Source organism: Mustela nivalis, assembly GCF_964662115.1.
Source record: "Mustela nivalis genome assembly, chromosome: 11".
Lineage (NCBI taxonomy): Eukaryota > Metazoa > Chordata > Mammalia > Carnivora > Mustelidae > Mustela > Mustela nivalis.
In genome coordinates this window covers 19774220-19792033 of record NC_139030.1, presented here as the reverse complement: position 1 = coordinate 19792033, position 17814 = coordinate 19774220, and the positions used below count along the sequence as shown (strand labels likewise).

At 46.7% G+C, this 17814-nt stretch overlaps 1 protein-coding gene across 1 annotated transcript in view; it reads left to right on the top strand.

The window, feature by feature from the left end:
* Nucleotides 1-664: 664 nt before the first annotated feature.
* TMEM163 (transmembrane protein 163) overlaps nucleotides 665-17814 on the top strand; it is a 231192-nt gene continuing 214042 nt past the window's right edge. Inside the window, exons 1-2 of the mRNA XM_082689336.1 lie at nucleotides 665-1489; nucleotides 6829-6948. Of these exons, the coding sequence (XP_082545462.1) occupies nucleotides 1288-1489; nucleotides 6829-6948 (322 nt within the window). The 5' untranslated portion in view covers nucleotides 665-1287. The remainder of the gene's footprint in view (nucleotides 1490-6828; nucleotides 6949-17814) is intronic.

Below are 17814 nucleotides of genomic sequence, written 5' to 3'. Positions count from 1 at the left end.
CCCATTATTAGTGTCCATGGCACCTCAAAGGCATTTAAATTGGACTCTGAATTTGGTGGTAGGCAAAGTGAGAATGAGAAAGGAAGTAGTTACTCAAAAAAGGGTGCTCCAATAAAGTAGGCAGGCTTTAAGCGAGGAACTGATATTTTAAGGTCTCATTAAATTTGAAGACTGATAGCCGTCTAAAGATGAAATCTAAACTCTGGAGTTTGGATGTTGATACCGTTAAATTCAAGCTTAGTCTGATAAATGGCCGGTTCTCCCGCTTCTGCACCTCCTGGAGCTCCGAGAGAGCGGGCGTGGGCCCTGGCGTGAACTAGGTGGTTGTCTCTCTTTGCCCGACTAGCACCGCGCGGTCAAAGCAGGGACAGTCGGCTGCTCTGGGACAGCCAGGGGAAGCTTCTCGTAGGAGGCAGGCTTCCATCCGAGTCCTGAAGAAGTGTCAACATTTGGATACTCAGAGGGCAAGTAGCGAGCTGGCAGGGGAGTAGCCGGGACAAAGGCCCAGGGCGAGTCGCAATGGGGGAACCTTGACGTCCAAACATCTAGAGCTACCAGTGGTTCCAAGGTTACCTGGTCCCCTTAAGTTGGTGCTAGAGAGAAAAATTAGGAGGGGAATGAATCAAAGCTCCTAGAAGGCCGGAGCCGGGAGGTCTTGGCGACAGGTGAACCTCGTTTTCCCGGGATAGGAGGTGAGGCTGGTAGCCCAGCTGGAGACCCTGCACCGCTTCTGAAGCCTACGCAGCTCCAGAGGAGAAAGATGTCAAATTAGGGCGCTGCCCGCTCTCTCCTGCCGGAGCGCGGCCACTGCCTTCCCGGACGGCAGAAATCCGGTCCGAGCGTGTCCCCTCCGGACCCCATCCCGCAGCGCGGGTGGGGCAGGTCTCCCGTCACACCCTCTTCAGGCCGCCAGCCGTTCCCGCGAGCCTCCCGGCGTCTGGCCTGGCCGGATCCCTCCCTACCTCCCCACCGGCCTCCCGGAGCGGGCTCGGGCGCCGGGGCCTCGGGGCGGGTCCCTGCCGCCGGCACCTGCCCCCGTGGGCGGAGCGCGGCGGCGACAGTGCGGCCCCAAACCTCTGCCTCCTGCCGCGCGAGCCGTGCGGCTCCTCCACACCCCCGCCCAGCTTGCTGCCGGCGCACCTCAGCTCCTCGGCACCCTCCCTCTCCCTCCCTCCCTCTCCAGCGGTCCGTCGGTCCCTCTGCCCGCTCCGAGCCGCGGCGCCTCGCACTTCTGACTCAAGTCCTCGCCGCGTTCGTCGCCGCCGCCCGGAACCGCCGCCCCGCGCCATGGAGCCGGCCGCGGGCAGCGAGCGCCGCAGCCCCTCGGGCCCCGCGGTCCCGGCGCCGCCCCGGGGCCACGCGCCCTTGGCAGCCGCCCCCGGCCCGGGCCCGCAGAGCAACCCAGCTCGCGAGCCACCCAAGCCCGAAGAGGAGCGGCAGCTGCGGATCAGCGAGAGCGGCCAGTTCAGCGACGGGCTGGAGGATCGAGGTGAGCGCACGCCGCCCGGCAGCCTCCCCGGCGCGGCCCCTTTCCCCGGCCGGCCGGCGCGGTGAGGAGCCGCTGCTCCCGGCCCGCCTCTACCCATTCTCAGGTTGGCGGGGCGCGGGGCTCGGCGTCTCGGGGCGCTCGGGGACGCGGGGCCCGGACTTACCCCGCGAGGGCGCCGAGAGCCGAGGGCGGCAGCCCCACCTCCTGAAGTCGGCGCCGCTTGGGCAGCCGCTCCTTCCCGGGAGCGCGAGAGCCCGGCAGCCTCCGGACCGACCTCGCACGGGCCCGGGCTCTCCTCTTGGCTAGCTCCGGCCCTCCAGCGCCCAGTGGAAAAGTTTGCGGGAGGCTTTTTTTTGCTTTTGGAGCCCAGTGCTCCCGGGGGAGTGCCAGCCCTGCTCAGCTAGGAGGGACCTGAGCTCAGTGCGCCCTCCTTCTAAGTCCTCTCCGACCCCCGGCGGCCGGCTCCCCGGGAGAACTTCCTTCTGCGGGTTTAGCCTCGCGGAGTCGGTGGGTGGTCGGCTCGGCGAGGGAAGACCGGCGGCCCCCGACTCTCACTCATAGGGCACCTAGTTTACCATAGGTCATTGCCCTGCTGGTTGGTGATGCGGGCAGAGGACTGGGGCAGTCGAGTTTGGACCACCAACCTCCTCTGAATGGATGCCACCGAAACCTGGTGGTTCCCTGCACACGTCTCCAGCCCCTTCAGAATCCCCCCAAGGCACTGGTCTGGAATCCTGCAAACGTCCCTTTCCTGGGAGGCCAACCCCCTACCTTCCAACACACAGACGATAACCCCCTTTGAGATGCCCGCAAGAAACGGGAGAGACTCCGTTGTTCATTCTCGTGCCTCTCTCCTCCTACATCCCTCTTTCCCTCCCTGCCTCGTTTCCTTTTGGCTTGCAGGGATCCGTGTTCTTGGCCACATCCATACATTTTCTGCTGTTTTCTGAATCTAAATTCAGATCGGCCCCCTCAAAAAGACTCCGTGTTTGGGCTAAAGCCCGTTAGTGGCCGAAGCGGGATTCTTGCAGCCAGGCCCTTCATGGGGAGCCGGCTCATCGCCACTCCACCCCCTTTTCTTGGAAGCCTTATTTTGTTGGCTGTGGCGGATTTTTATATTTCAGTCTTAGCAGGTTTTCAGTCCTATTCTTAGTATCTCCTGTACATTTTTATTCCGGTTTAGCGTTCGGATGCACGATCTCTTTGCTCATAGAAATTTTAAACTGTAGCATGTGAAATAGAATGACATGGAAACAGCAATCCCGGAGACTCTGCAGGGATTGCTCAGGGGGGGAACTGGAGCTCCTCCAGTTGCAACGAGTTCTGCACCTATGTTGCAGTTTCTCCTCCTGTTCCAACAGAACTAGATACTGTTACAGAGCTGATGATGGGTGGCATCGCAAGCACCCCCACGGAATCCATCACTTTTATTCTAGGTCATGTGAATTACCTTTTCCTCTGCAACTAATACTGTAGGACTCAAGAATTTTGTATTGAAGAAAGACCGAACTCTGGGCTGAGCTTATTTTTGTAGCATTGCAGGTCATTTGTCAAAGCTGGCCTATTTCTCCCCACCCCACAAAAGGACAGGAGGGGAGAAAGTGCTAGGGGGAGTTAATATTTAGCATCATTTTGTAGCTTCGTGCTCAAGTGTAAAAAGCCCTTCTGAATTAATTCTTAGGGTCATTTTTCATTGGTCAACTGAATTTCATTTTCCATTATATGATAGCATGAAAGCATTCACTGTTCATGAACGATCCCTGTGTGAAAGCATCGCATATCACACACAGCCTCTCTGTTAGCGTGAACCCTGTCCTCCAAAGAACCCAGCGCCATGTGGTATTGAAAGCTGAAAGTCAGTGTGACATTCTTTTGTTTGACTTATTGCTGACAGCAAAGAGTTAATGATGAATGGATCATTTTCGTTAAATAGATCAGATTACCTGGGGAGGTTTATTACAATATTTTGTGTTTGTGTTGTTTTTTCTTATGGGGCTGCATCTTTCCCATATTGATTTTTGAATCCCTTGGGAACAGTTCGATTGCAGCTACCTTTTTCCTAATGGTGAGAGGATTTGGGGAGGAAGAAGCTAAAGCAGTTGCCTGCTCTGCGTCTCTCCATCATGCCTGGCTTGCTTTTTTTCTAGGCCTCAATACCTATAGCATTTGTGGGGGTCCGTGCCCTGGATGTGTGTCTATATTTGGCCTTCTTTCTTGTCCTCACTTCCTTTTGAGCTATTAGAGCTGGTTACGGACTGCGTCTAACTCCCATCAAATGCTTGCCTTATCTAGTGTTTTAGGACTTTAGAGGTATTTTCCCCTTAGAAGTGAAGGGGGCTGCTTCCTAGAAACCTAACTAGCTGATAGTGCAGTGCCATTTGGCTGAGCCTTGTAGTCAGGGAGCAAGAGTCCTGTGGTCTGAGACTTTCAGGGATTAACACCCACAAAATAGGCCAAGTTTGTCTTGGGTGTTTCCACCTCTTCCCTTAATATCCTCTCTTCTCCTCACAGGTGTTTTCCCATCATTCTGCCCCAAGCCCCTCAAGTTGACTTAGAGTGTTACATGCTTCTGCATTTCTTGCTACCAACCTACCTAATGAATATTGCCCTTCCTTCAGAAGATCCAAGTGTGGCGATTAGGAGAAAGCAATTAGAACTAATTCATACTAGAATGGGAATGATGGATGGCTTCAACTTAACTGCATATATTTGCATTTCTCCCTCTACCCAAACAATGAGTTATCAGTCTTTCATTCATACAACCCTTATGCTTACTAATGTTAGGCCCAGATTACAAATAGATGGAATTGGAGTAAAATTAGAAATCTGAATGTGGAGGCCAACTTTGTTGAGAAAGGGACATAGCCCTACATGCGAATGTGCAGCCTTCCTTAGCTTCTCTAGGCTGGGCTACCTTCTACTTCTGAAGCACAGCTTCCTGAAAACTTGAGGACTTCTCATCATTGCTTGTGGGTGTGTGTGCAGCTCCATGTGGAGGCGAAGGTAGAGGCACCTGTATGTGGACCATTCATTTATGAGTCTTTGTAGGTTGTCGTGCTCCCCTTTGAGGAGGGGGATCTTTTTCCATTCTTGGTATCAGCTATACTTTTAGGAAGGAAAACCTGTAGGAAATAAGCAAAGGCTGGACCTATATGGGAAAGTTCCTGCCTTCTTGGATGGTCTTCCCATTACATTTACTCTAGTTTTTTAAATTTAAAACCTCCTATGGGGGAGACATGCACACACACGATCAGATGTGGGTAAGAACCACCAGTCCTGCTGCTTAGAGGACTCAGGTATCCTGTTAGCAGGGCAGTCGAGCCTATGCAAGTGGACATCCCAGACTCATTCCTGAGTGTGCTGGTCCACTGTGGGGTGAGGCACACAGTGGTCTGTGTGGTTAGGACCATATCACTATAAACAGCTGGCTTTGAAAGGAAAAATAATTGTTATGTGGTGGAATGAAAAACCCAGATCATTGTCCTTTCTCGCGGAAAATGAAATCTGCTTCTGAAAGGAACCTTGTTTTTACCCCCAGTGGATAAACCTCTTGTGATTGTTGGTGTCAAAATACGCAGCAAATGAGCTGCTTATTTGAATCAGTACTGATGTGTTACAGCTTCACTTCTCCTGAAAATCAATTGGCCAGAATGAAAAGGAAGATTTTTAGATCATTTGGGAAAAAGGAAACAAATGATTGGGAGAGTGTAGGACCTGCTCCCTCTAGGTTGGCTTAAACAGGAGATAAGGTGATTGTTGTTGAAGGGGTGTTGTTTGGTGGCTAGGGAAAAAATAGACAAAGGAATAAAAACAGGCAGGTGAAGGGATTTTAATTTGAAATGATGTGTACTGAAGGCAGAATTTGAGGAGAGAAGGTTTATCTTTTTTCATCCAAGTGCATTTATTAAGGAAGGTTTGGGGAGATTTTTACAGTGAGGTGATGGAGAGGTGTTTAGACCTACCTTTTGCACGCTGCTCTACATTCTGATCCCATGCAAATCTACAGGTTTTGATTATTTAAAAATCTCCAGGCCATAGACTGGGTTCGCTTAGCACCTTCCTGGAAGTTTCCTCTTGCTTCCTTGAGGACTTGTTGAGGTCGCTTGGATCTGGGTAGTGAATGAAATGGAGAAATTTTACCAGGGTCTTTTATAATTTTGGAAGAGGATGTAGTTTTCAGGCCAGAGGCTGAGCAGGGTGCCCAGCTGGTTAAGTGGGATGGTGTCTTTTGCACCATGTGCCAGCTGTGAGATGTTGCACGCTGTTTTACTAATGGGTACCTAAGCTCGGACAACCAGTTTCTTCACCATCTGGAGCTGTCGTGATGAAGCTGATGATGTGTACATACCTGAAAGGTATGTCCTGGGCTGTTTAGCTCAAGGTGGTGTCACAAGCTCCTGTCAATGGAGAATGTATGAGAATTTGGTCTTTCCTGCAACAAAGAGACGCTATGATCTGTTTTTGAAGGAGAAGAAAAAATAGAAATCAGGGTCATGCTGAGGATGTTTTGACCCTTCACCCAAAGCAAATGGAGCTTGGGCATCACCTCTAAGACCTCATGAATTTCAGTTGGTGCCTGGGACCCTTGGTGTTGAAAGCATCAGAGACAAAAATCAGACCTTCCTCACACGGGGCCAGCCCAGAAAGCTGTGCCCAGTTTGAGTAGGTTTACCTGACTTGAACAGTCTGAGAACTGTTTGCCTCATGAGTGGTATAGAGCAATACATACTACAGAACAGAAAGGTAGGAAGAAAACAGGGCCTACAATGGAGGTCTGGTGGCTATTGTTGGTTGCGATTGAAGAGAAGTCCTTCTCTTCCTGTTAATTGTTGAGGAGGGCAATGAGGTTGTTTGCCTTCAGGGACTCATGGCTTTGGGCGAAGGCTCTTTGACCAAGTTGTGGGCACTGCCTGTGGGATCAGTGCAGATCAGTGCCTGTGGCTGAGGAGCCCACAGGCCCAGCTCAATATGGGCTCATTGTGCTGTTTTCCTAATGAAAGGGGCTTGCTAGAGCAAGACCTACATAGCTGACTACATGCTGGGGCTCACGGGTCCAGGTCCAGTGAGTGGGTCTGTGGGGTCTTTCTAGAGAGGACGACTGCTGTTAGCCTGCAGGCATACTTGCCCATGTTGCTAGAGCCTGTGATTTGGCAAGAGATGCCAGAAAGCCTGATATCCAAGTGAACCCTCCTAATTGTTAAAACACAGTGTGGGCCAAACAAAACACATCTTGGCCCACGGGCTGTCAGTTTGCAGTCCTTGGATAAGAACGTGCAGCTCTGGCTGTGGGTTTCTTAATAAGGAAATGTCTAACTTCCTTTTCTCCTTGTTTTTGTCAGGCTTACTAGAAAGCAGCACTCGCCTGAAGCCTCACGAGGCCCAGAACTACAGAAAGAAGGCGTTGTGGGTCTCCTGGTTCTCCATTATTGTCACCCTGGCCCTGGCCGTGGCTGCCTTCAGTAAGTATGCGGAGTCCCGCTGCTGCTCGGTACGGGCTGCTGTTGTCTGGTTTATTCTCTCACTCCTGTACAATCCGCTTTTGCTTTCAGTTGACTATTATTGATGGGAAATTTTTTTTTTAGATGATGGGAGAGTCAGGGTACTTATAAATTAGTAAAATGGCTTCTCTCCTCTGCAGAGGGAAGAGGTGGGTTAAGAAGAAACGAAGAGGGATCCTGGGAGCTTGGGCTCTCATCAGTATGCGGGTTTGTGGAGGGAGATTCTGGCTGCTAGTTGAATAGGGAAAATATTCTCTTGGTGGATGCCTTCAGCTTGGGCTGACATGTGACAAATCTATATCCTTGAGATTTGCATTTTGAGCTTAATGCAACCAGATGAGTGCAATATTGCAGTACATGCTCCCCTCCCCCCCGCCCCACCCCCTCCCATGCCGGCTGTGTAAGGTTTGGATGCAAATCATGTGTACATTTTAATGAAAGAGGAATGGGAGGGTCCTCCGTCAAGTTTTCAGTGACAAGGGAAACAAAAATGTTTATGACAATCAAGAAAAGCTAAGATAACCGAACACTTTGTGTCTATGTATAATCTATTTACTGTTTATGGATAATCCTGTTTAGGTGTTAGGAAGCCCTCTGACATGCATTTTCTCAGCTAACATTTGCAGCCTAAAGAAATGTGCATATGCTATTTATTCTTATTAAACGCAAGATGGTTTCTAAGCTTAAGCGAGGACATTAAGCTTCATCTCAACCTCGGTAGAAACCACCGTAGGTTTTTTTCCTTTTTTCTTTTTATGCTGGGGTAAAGAGGAATGTATTTGGGGCATGTTGTGATTAATTTTTTACTTTGCCAGGAAGATCTATATTCTTAGTGATAAGAATCATGCCAGATGTCTCATGTGGCATCCCTCAGAGTGGGAGAAGAAAGGGCTGTCTGCTGGAACATGCTACTCTGTGTGTGTTGAAAATTCTATTCTGTGCAGTTAGACCTGCTGCTGGAAGTTGGTATTGGCTCCCAAGAGGGAATATTAGAATTTGACCAAATGCTCCCTGCAAAACTAGGCATATATTACTTGGCAAAATTTATATTGGAAACACTGTGCTATATTGTGGCTCTAGAAAAAAGCCAAACATTTAGAAGTAGTGGGTAATGCATTTCAGAGTATAAACATTTACCAGTGAGCCAGAAATCTAATCAAGAGAATTCTGATTCCTGAAAATAGCTCTTCCTGCCTCTTGCCTCCTCTTCTTCAGCTGAAACAAGAATAACGAATCTGATTGATGTCCCTGGAGGGTAATTCAGTTGTGGTGGCTGGTGGTGGGCCCTGGATCAGACACCATCATTAACATATGTAAAGAAAGAGGCATGGAATGAGGGGTGGTGATTTACCAACTGAATAATAGTTACTCAGACATGTCCTCGTGCCTGATAGAGCTGTTTTGATTTTATCGTGTGGGTGTTTGAATGAGGACACAAATGTGAAGAAATACGGAACAAATCTTTCCTTTGGGAGAATAAGTCTATATTTGACGTACTTAATCTCCTAATAGGGAAAAATTAGGAGAAAATGTTGGTTTCATATGTTATGCCTGATCAGTTGGGTTATTTTGAAAATTTTGTTCTCTTTCCTTTAATAGGAAAAGCCTGTTGCATAATGCATATGGAATTAGAATGTTTTCTTTCTTTTAAAATGATTTTACACCTCTAGTGAGTATTTGATTTAAATCCTCTAAATTCTTGCCTATAGAATGTTGGCATTGGCCTATAATATCATGATTTGTGTTACTTTCTGCAATATAATTTGTTCCCAAGTTGGTTTCAAGTTAAACCAAAAAAATGTAGAAGAGTTCTGTTTTCCCCTACTTTAACTATGGAGTAGCTTTTGTGTGTGTGTGTGTGTGTGTGTGTGTGTGTGCGCGTGCGCACGCTTGCACACACGCACACACGCTTTTGTTTGTATTTTATGGTTTTTTTAAAGATTTTATTTATTTATTTGACAGACAGATTACAAGTAGGCAGAGAGGCAGGCAGAGAGAGAGAGGAGGAAGCAGGCTCCCTACTGAGCAGAGAGCCGGATGCAGGACTTGATCGCAGGACACTGAGATCATGACCTGAGTGGAAGGTAGAGACTTAACCCACTGAGCCACCCAGGCGCCCTGTATTTTATGTTTTAAACCTTTGTGGTGGTCTCTGGTTGTGTTGTTTAAGGTTGTCCTGTTTACCTTTTAGGTTCCTAAATGCATTTGTAATATGAATTATTTAAAACCCTTTTTAAAGTGTCATTTACATATTGGCAGACTTTTGTGCAATCTTTTTCATAGTTTTAAATGGAAAGAGAAATAAGGATTAGGTAATATAAGCTGACTTTGAAATTAGGTTTAAATTAGTATCTAAAGGAAAATGGTATGCTTTCGAAATGGCAATAAATATGTTTTTTAAAAAATTGTCACAAGGATCCCCCAGTCGGAGATCTTCAGGGAGGTGGTTGATAGAGATGTGGGATGAAATGGGATAGGCTGGCTTGGTGAACCCCTGAGCCACCCAACGAAATGGTCAGGTTGGACCAGTTGGTCTTTTTAAAGAGAATTAATGTTGAATGACTGCCTGTGATGCTCTGATATAGCAGAGAAGTCTCTGCACTGTGTGTGTGTGTGTGTGTGTGTGTGTGTGTGTTGGTGGAGACTGATAATCATGGTGATTAGAAGATCATATTGATTATTACATCTTGCCACTGCTAGAGGTAGACTCTGCAGGGAAGGAGGAGCATCCATCCTTGCATGGAATCAGTATGCAACATTGTTGAATGAATGAACTGAGAGATTTTAAAAAATCAATTTCTTTCTTTCTTTCTTTCTTTCTTTCTTTCTTTCTTATTAGATGGAACGAAATTATTTATTAGAAAGAGATAAATTTGATCTAAAGGATTATTTAGATACCAAGCTTAGAGCTCATGTATTTTTACAGACACCTGAAGAACTTTTGAGAGAATCTGATCATGCTTATGACCATTCTCTCGTGAAGGGCAGCGACTTGGAGCTGCCCCTGCTGGGGTCTGGTGGAATTCCTGTCTTCATCTCACCTGCCATCTTCTCTTTTATCATGGATGCTGATTTTTGCTGAAAAAAAATGCTGTTGTCTTTTTTTGTGTGTGTTTGGAAATGAGGGTAATGTATTATGTAAGTTTTAGGGATGCCACTTTTCTCAGTCAACTGGAAAAGTTCATGTTCTTTACATAGGATGTATGTTGCAAATAAAGCCTGTCACCCTTCCACCTTCTGCAAGCTTCTAGGTAATCAGGTATGCTGTGTTTTCTCAGATTAGCAATTCTTAAGAGACACAATGACAAAACTAGCTTTGGTCAGTATAACTGAGTTGTCTGTGATAAACCACTTGTGTATATAACTCTGGTTGACAGTCAATGTCTAGTATAGTCTGAAAAATTTAAGTGAACTTTCAAGTTTGTGACTTGAAGGTGTTTTGGAAAGGATGTGTGCTTTGAAAGAGGTATAAACCATTTCTGATAATCCTTGGTAATATAGAGATTTTGGACCTGCTAAAAATGCTGATATAAAAGCAGATGGTAATACATCTTGAATATTGCAGAGAGAGCCCTAGTTTGGTTTTAAAATTGGTTCTGTTTATAATCGGTAGGCAGCATAGAAAATGGCAATCATGTTATGAACAAACCTTAAAAAAAGTCTATTTTAATACATCTAGAAAGAGAACAGAAATTCTGTTTCAAAACTCAGGGTTTTGACATTATTAATGTCTTCGTTAGAATGATTTAGGAAAATGCATTCTTTTTTGAGGTGTGAATGAGTGCAAGTTAATTTTTAGTCACTCAATACATGTTCTGTGGGAAATGAAGATATATTTGAAATATACTCAGGGGACAGAAAACCTTTCTTAAGATACATAGCTCCGTTAAATAAAAAAGTACTCCAAACTAAGATCTCAGAAAAAGCTCATTCAATAGATAGTGAATCAATAGATTTAAGAATTAGAAATTTTTTTTTGAAAAGGGTGATTTTCTTTTTGAATATGGTGATTTTAAAAAGAATATATTTGATTTTAGCATAAACTCTTGTCCCTTAAAAATGATAAAATATATATAGTTCTTTATTTTAAAATTGTGAGGCCAGGAGTTGAGAGCTGGATAAAATGAAATCACACCCATCTTCTATAAGCTTGATAGTGTGTGTGTGTGAGAACTTTTTTAGGTAGTCTCTCAATTTTGGCATATTGTGAGATGGGAGTGTTGACATCCTCTGGTGGTTTCTGGTGCCCTAAGAGTAACATCTGAATAGTGACAGTGTCCAAAAAGGTCAGGCCTGACCTGTGTACCCCCCCCACCCCCAACTTTTCTCAGACACCCCAACTTTTCCTCAGGACTGGAGAGGGTGTCTTTCGGCCAAGCTCATCTTCTCACAGATCTCCATGTGGTTGACCCCTCTGGAGCCTCACAACCATGCTGACTAGACCCCCCACCCCCCAACCCCCAGCCTGGTTTTATCCATCACACTGTGATTCCTTCACAGTTTTTCTCATTCTGCCCCACCTCTGTTAGATGATGGTGTGTGTGAGGCCCTAGTCTTCTGTGCTGTGTCCCTTAGACACACCCTTGACATTCTGCTTGGAGATTAATCCTTTGTGTTGTTTGCTGGTCTTTCTTTGGATTGATAAAAACAGTATATGCTCATTATAGAAGTTCATGAGACCAGAGATACGATTGCAAATCTCTGTCCCATTCTAAATTCATTCTTTCCCAATTCCTGGTCCTGTGGACAAGCTTTGATGCTGGTGCCTCATATCTCCTTCAGGATATGGTCTGTGCACTTCCAAGCCTGGGGTTACACACCTTCTGGTTGCTACTTAGGTTAGGCATGATGTCTTATCCTTGCTGGTCTTTGAATTAGCATGGGCCTCTTCACTGGCTGCTGTTTTCACAGTTTTGTGTGAAGTGGATTTGATGTGGAGAACCTTCAGGAACAACTTCCCAACCACCGTCTGGCTGCTGCTGCTGAGGCGGGTGACGTGTTGAGGGGGATGTGGGCAGGAAGTTTGTGAGCCACATCCTGGGGGTGTTCAGTGGGATAACTTGCTTCCGTAAGCATGCTGTGAATGATAACTAGGCATGCTGCTTCTGAGGAGTGGAAACCAGGAGGGGAGAATAGGCCGAAACGTGGCTGGGAACCTCATCCTGACAGTGCTCCCTGCCTCTAGGTTCCTCCTTCATATTCTCATGCTCATGTCATCAAGGACTCTGTGCCTTGTCAATGCTGCCACCCACACACTGCTAGCTCAAAGAGGGCACAAAGAATATAGAATGGCATTTTAGTCAGGTCCCTTTGCTTTCTGTGAGGCCCCTGGTGGTCTTGGCCCCTCCTTCCTGGCTGGACACCTCCATCACAGAGCTTACTGCCCGTCCAGCCCATAAATGCTCCTTGTAGTTCCCCACACCCTGCGTCCTGCTCTGCCCTTGGCCTCAGATGCTCTTTGTTCCTGACAACCCCCTTTTGTTGCCTGGCTCAATTTTACTTACCCCTCAACGTTGAGATGAAGGGTCTGCCTCTTCCAGGAAGCCTTCCCTGGGCTTCTGAGCTGATAGAAATGACCCTTGGTTCCAGTAGTCCCATGAGCACCCATAATCAGAAATTTAACACAATACTTAAATCACTGAATTACTGCTCGGCAATAACATACCCTGCTCCGAGGCAGAGCCTCTGTCTTCTCCGGTCTGGATTCTCAGCCCCTAACATGGTTGGCACTCAGCTATCGGGTGGGCTGGCGTCATTTTTGACATCTCCCTGCTGAGGCCACCATGGCTGCCACAGACTGAGAATGTACGTTTGCAGGCAAAGATCCCAGAAAAAGGAATAGTGACTTTTTCAAGTGAATGGAAACAAAAGGGAAACTGCAAGAGGGACATCTTCAACTTCGTAAATGGTTGGGATGCCAGAGCCCGTTGTCTCCCCCTCCTCCTCTTCCCTCCCTGCCTCCCCAGGCCTCCAGCTCCTCTTGGATGGAAGTGCCTCCCTTGCAGCTGTTAGGAAAGCACAACTTCCCCAGACCCCAGGCTCACAATGAGCTGCTGTGTCGTTGTTTTGAGCCGGGAGTGGACGAGGGGGGTCTCCGCAGCTGCCTACATGTTCTGCCCCCCTTTTCTCTGTACACTGTACACAGCATTGAATTAAAGTGTGGCCAGAGTCATTAGTCTGAGGCTATCCTTGTCACATAGCTGTGGCAGGGTCTCCGGGGAGCTGGGCTGTGGACCCCAGCTGGACTCAATAGGCCCAGTGGTTCCATGCCCCGCCTTGCAGAGGCCCTGGGTTCAGCTGGGCTACAGCCAATGCTCTGGGGGAAATTTGGGAGGGCTTTCCCTGCTGCCCTGAGTGGCTCTTCAGGCATAGTGGTGAGCCACTTGGACGTGAAGAGGTTTTCTGGTCTGCTTGTACTCCAAGGCTGTGGCGTTGTGCTCTGGGAAGTGCATCTTGGAATGTGAATTTCTGGTGTAGCTGCTCAGGACAAGAGGTTATTTTCTGGTCCCTTGTCTCTGAGGGCTGAAGTGCAGGCCTACTGAGGTTAGGAAATTCCAGGTGAAGCCAGAGCCAGGCAGAGAACCCTTTTGCTAACACTGCGCTCCCCACCTCCCTCTAAAGGAACCTGTTCCTCACTTTCCATCGTCTTCCACCATCTTCCATGAACTGCCTGTCGTTCCTTCCAGCCAGTGAATGTGTTTATCCAGTCCTTATCAAGTGCCTGCTGGCGAAGCACAGTCTGCTGTGCCCGGTGTCACAGAGGATGTTAGGAAGTGGGGCAATCCTCTGTCTCCTTCAAGAGTTCAGGTCTAAGGCGAAGATGAATCCTCTCAATGTCAGGGCAAATGACAGGGCAGTGGGGTAGGATACATGATAACCTGAACCCTGCTCAACCCTCCTCCATTAGACATCTAAAGTGATCAAGAAAGGACATCACTTATCTGTTAGAGAAAGGACGATCTACAACCCCAGGAAACCTCTGCTCCCCAGAAAGGATGAGATGAAAATCAGAGCTGTCAGTGCAGAATGGGGTACTCTCCTGGGCTGAGAGAGCCTGAAGATTGCGGGGCTCGGAGGCTTGAATTACAAGGTCACGGGAGGCTGGAACCTAGTGGCAGAAGTTTGTTGAGACTGTCTTCACAAACTGTCACACACACAGAGGCTTAGGCAATGGAAAATTACTTTCTAGGCAGGGGACCTCGACCAGTCCTTCGTGTGGGCTGCCCCAGGGAGAGGTATAACCTTGGGAGAAGGGTAACTTTGGAAGAGGCAGCTTCTCTCTGTAGAGGGTTTTGGACAGTTGAGGAGAAGGACGGGGCTGTGGGCCGTCAACAGCCCTCACTTCTGATAGTTGGGGGAATGAGTGCCTAGGTCTTGAGGGGGATCCAGAGGTAGGCCATGGCCTCCACTGTAAGAGTTCGTACTGCCCACTTTGCCTAGGAGCCCTCAAGCTGAGATACAGTGTGGATGTGGTCGAAGGTTGGAAATGCCTCTGGAGTGTCTGTAAGAAGCACGTGCGGAAACTCCGCTCAGGCCCAGCACTGTCTCACGCATGGCCTAGCATGTCTCCACCAAAGATGAGCTCCCAATCTAACCCTGGAAAGTTCCTGGGGGAAAGGGTCCAAGAGCCATTCCAGCAGCATGATCAGAAGTCCAATTCCAGACAACAGAATTACCTGACCAATCCACTCTCCCCTCTATTTCTCACTTGCCTTCCTTTCAACCACCATTTTACCTCTTCTAGTTGATTCTTTTATTTACTTGTACAGTTGGTTCTTGAATGACATGGATTTGAACTGCATGCAGATTTTTAAAAGATAGAATACAGTACTGTAAATGCATTTTTCCTTATGATTGTCTTAACGTTTTTTTTCCTCTAGCTTATTTTCTAAGATTATAGTATATAATACATATAACATACAAAATATGTGTTAATCGACTGTTTTTATTAGTGGAAGGCTTCCGGTCAACAGGAGGCTATTAGTAATTACGTTTTGGGGGTATCAAAAGTTAGGAATGGGTTTTGTCTCTGTAGCAGGTCAGCATTCCTACCCGCCCCACAAGTTGTTCAAGGGTCAACTGTTTATGTATAAATAACAAGCTTCTGGATTTTCACTTATTTTTATTTTTTAGTTTTTTTTATTTTTTATTTTTTTTGGTTTTTAGCCATTTTTGACTTCCTGCCATGAAAAAAGATAATTTACTCTGCTCCCCTCTTCTTGGTCCCACACAAACACGTTGATTTCCTGAGCTTTTATCAGTACATACTAGTCCTACTTGCATTATTGTGACCATATTAGTCCTGCTTACTGAGACATATGGTGAGGAGTGCTTACTTCTTGCCTGCCCTATTTTTTATTTTCTCTGATTTTAATATCAGTTTTTTTGATCCCTATGTTTGGTTTTCTCTGAATCTGTTTCTTACTGAAGTCTAATTCCGCATTTCTCTTCCAACCTCAACTTCTTCATGGTATTTTCAGATGCGTGGATAACTCTGTCAGTTGCTTCTTGAAGAAGTCTCTTGGGGCGCCTGGGTGGCTCAGTGGGTTAAAGCCTGCCTTTGGCTCAGGTCATGGTCTCAGGGTCCTGGGATCGAGCCCCACATCGGGCTCTCTGCTTGGCGGGGAGCCTGCCTCCCCCTCTCTGCCTGCCTCTCTGTCTACTTGTGATCTCTGTCAAATAAATAAATAAATAAATAAATAAATAGGGTCTTTTGGAGGAAAAAAGAAAAAAAAAAGGTCTCTTGAGAGCCAGGCGATGTCCTCAGATTCGTTCCAGTTTCCCTCTCTCCTTGGTGCACAGCTGTGTGCTAGGATTTCTCGCGATCCACCACCTCTTTGGCCATTCCCTTTATTTCTCTCCTCTGTTGAGTTTCCTGTCTCCTGGATACCAAGTTTTTCTCTTCTCTGGTTTGGAGGGAACATACCTTTTCCTAGCTCCCTGGGAAAGGGCACCTGGGAGGTGAAGCTTTCAAGCCTGAAATGTCGTTAATACATTCTGACACTTGATTGATGGCTAAATGGAATCTTCTCAATAGGAGATAATGTTCCTTAAGAGTTTTAAAAGGTTTTGCCCCATTCTGTTCTTATTCCTGGTGTTAGTATGAAAGTCCTAAACTATCGTAAGTTCCAGTCCTTTGCCTGAGATGCTCTCTGGTGGGGTTAACAGCAAGCATCCCCTGCCTTCATTTTCTGTGCGTTTGCTTCACTTTCTGGGAAGTGGACTCAACATTACATTCCTGCCTTTCTATTAAACTTTCCATTTTTACTGTCAAGTTCTGTTTTAAATTGTCAGCGTGTTCCTTTTAAAAGTCACCCAACTCTTGTTTCATTGATCTTTTTTGGATCTTTTAAAAAAATCTAACCTTTCTGAGAAACTATTAGTGATAGTTTAAAAGCCTCTATTTCTTCTGTTGTCTTCCTCCAAGATTCCCTCCTCCCAGTGTGCCGTAGGTTCATCATTCCTGTTAGGGAGGGATCCTGTGAGAAGCTCCTTGAGACTCCGCTCAGAGCGAGAGTGGGTATTCAGCAGACGGGGAGATCTGAGCATGTGACGGCTTTACTGGAGAGTGATGCCGTTGCACTGTGGTGTCGGATAGTTTCTGCCTTTTTTTTTTTTTTAAAGACTTTATTTATTTATTTGACAGAGAGAGATCACAAGTAGACAGGCAGGCAGAGAGAGAGAGAGAGAGAGAGAGAGAAGCAGGCTCCCTGCTGAGCAGAGAGCTGGATGCGGGACTCAATCCCAGGACCCTGAGATCATGACCTGAGCTGAAGGCAGCGGCTTAATCCACTGAGCCATCCAGGCGCCCCTAGTTTCTGCTTTAATACTTCTAGATTCATCCTCTTGGGCTCGCCACGTTGGCCAGAGAAGGGCCTTCTTATCTGCCTGGAGTGTGAATGCCAGGCTGTGTGAATTTTGGAAGCTTAGTTGGGCAGGAGGATTGGGATCTTCTTGTTCTACTTGGAATTCTTAACTTGGTCTGCTATTTTCAGTTTGGTTTTCCTCCTACCTTTAGCTGAGCCTGGGGTCCCTCACATAAGAGGCTATCACACCTCCTCTGGAGAAGACACCTCCAGTCTTCTGATAGGAGAGTTGGGGGTAGGGAGAGGGCACAGGCCTTCTGTGCCTATGCCTTTCACTGGGGAGGAAAGCCAGAGCACTTCCTTTCCCACAGGCCTTGAACCCACCACACTGTGCTCAGTCTTCACGGTTACATTGTGCTACCAATTCTCAGTTTTCTGGGTGTCCTGAGGTGTAAATTGGGTTGTCTTTTTGCTTTCACAGAGCTGTCTTAGGAATTTGCTTTCTGGAGTCTGTTAAATCAATTACTACTTGCCCATATGTTTTCTAGCTGCTAAAAATAGTTCTTGTTGCCTCTTCCATCTTCTTTTTCTAATGAGTTTTCTTTAAAAAAAAAAAAAAAATCCCTCTACTCTTAGTTTAGCGGGTGTTTTAGAGGAAGCAAAAGCAAACGTGAGGAACCATGCTGCCACATTTCTCTGGAAATGTTAAACAGAGCAATTTGTAATGAAAAATATAGTAAGTGAATCAGAAACCAATGAGACATAGTGAACCAAAATACAGTCTGAGGAACTTACCCGGAATGTAGCACAAAGTGACACTTCCCTTTCGTATTTTCTATTCAAGAGACATGGGAGATAGGAAAAGTTCCAATAGAAACAAATAAGAATTCCAAAAGCAGAGAAGAGGAAATAGGGGGTAGTGTTTTTACTAGTGTCTGAGCCTGTTGTGGAGTTGACAGGAAGGGTGGAGTACATATTTCTGAAACCATTGAAGGAAAAATAGATTAGTCAACTGACTAAT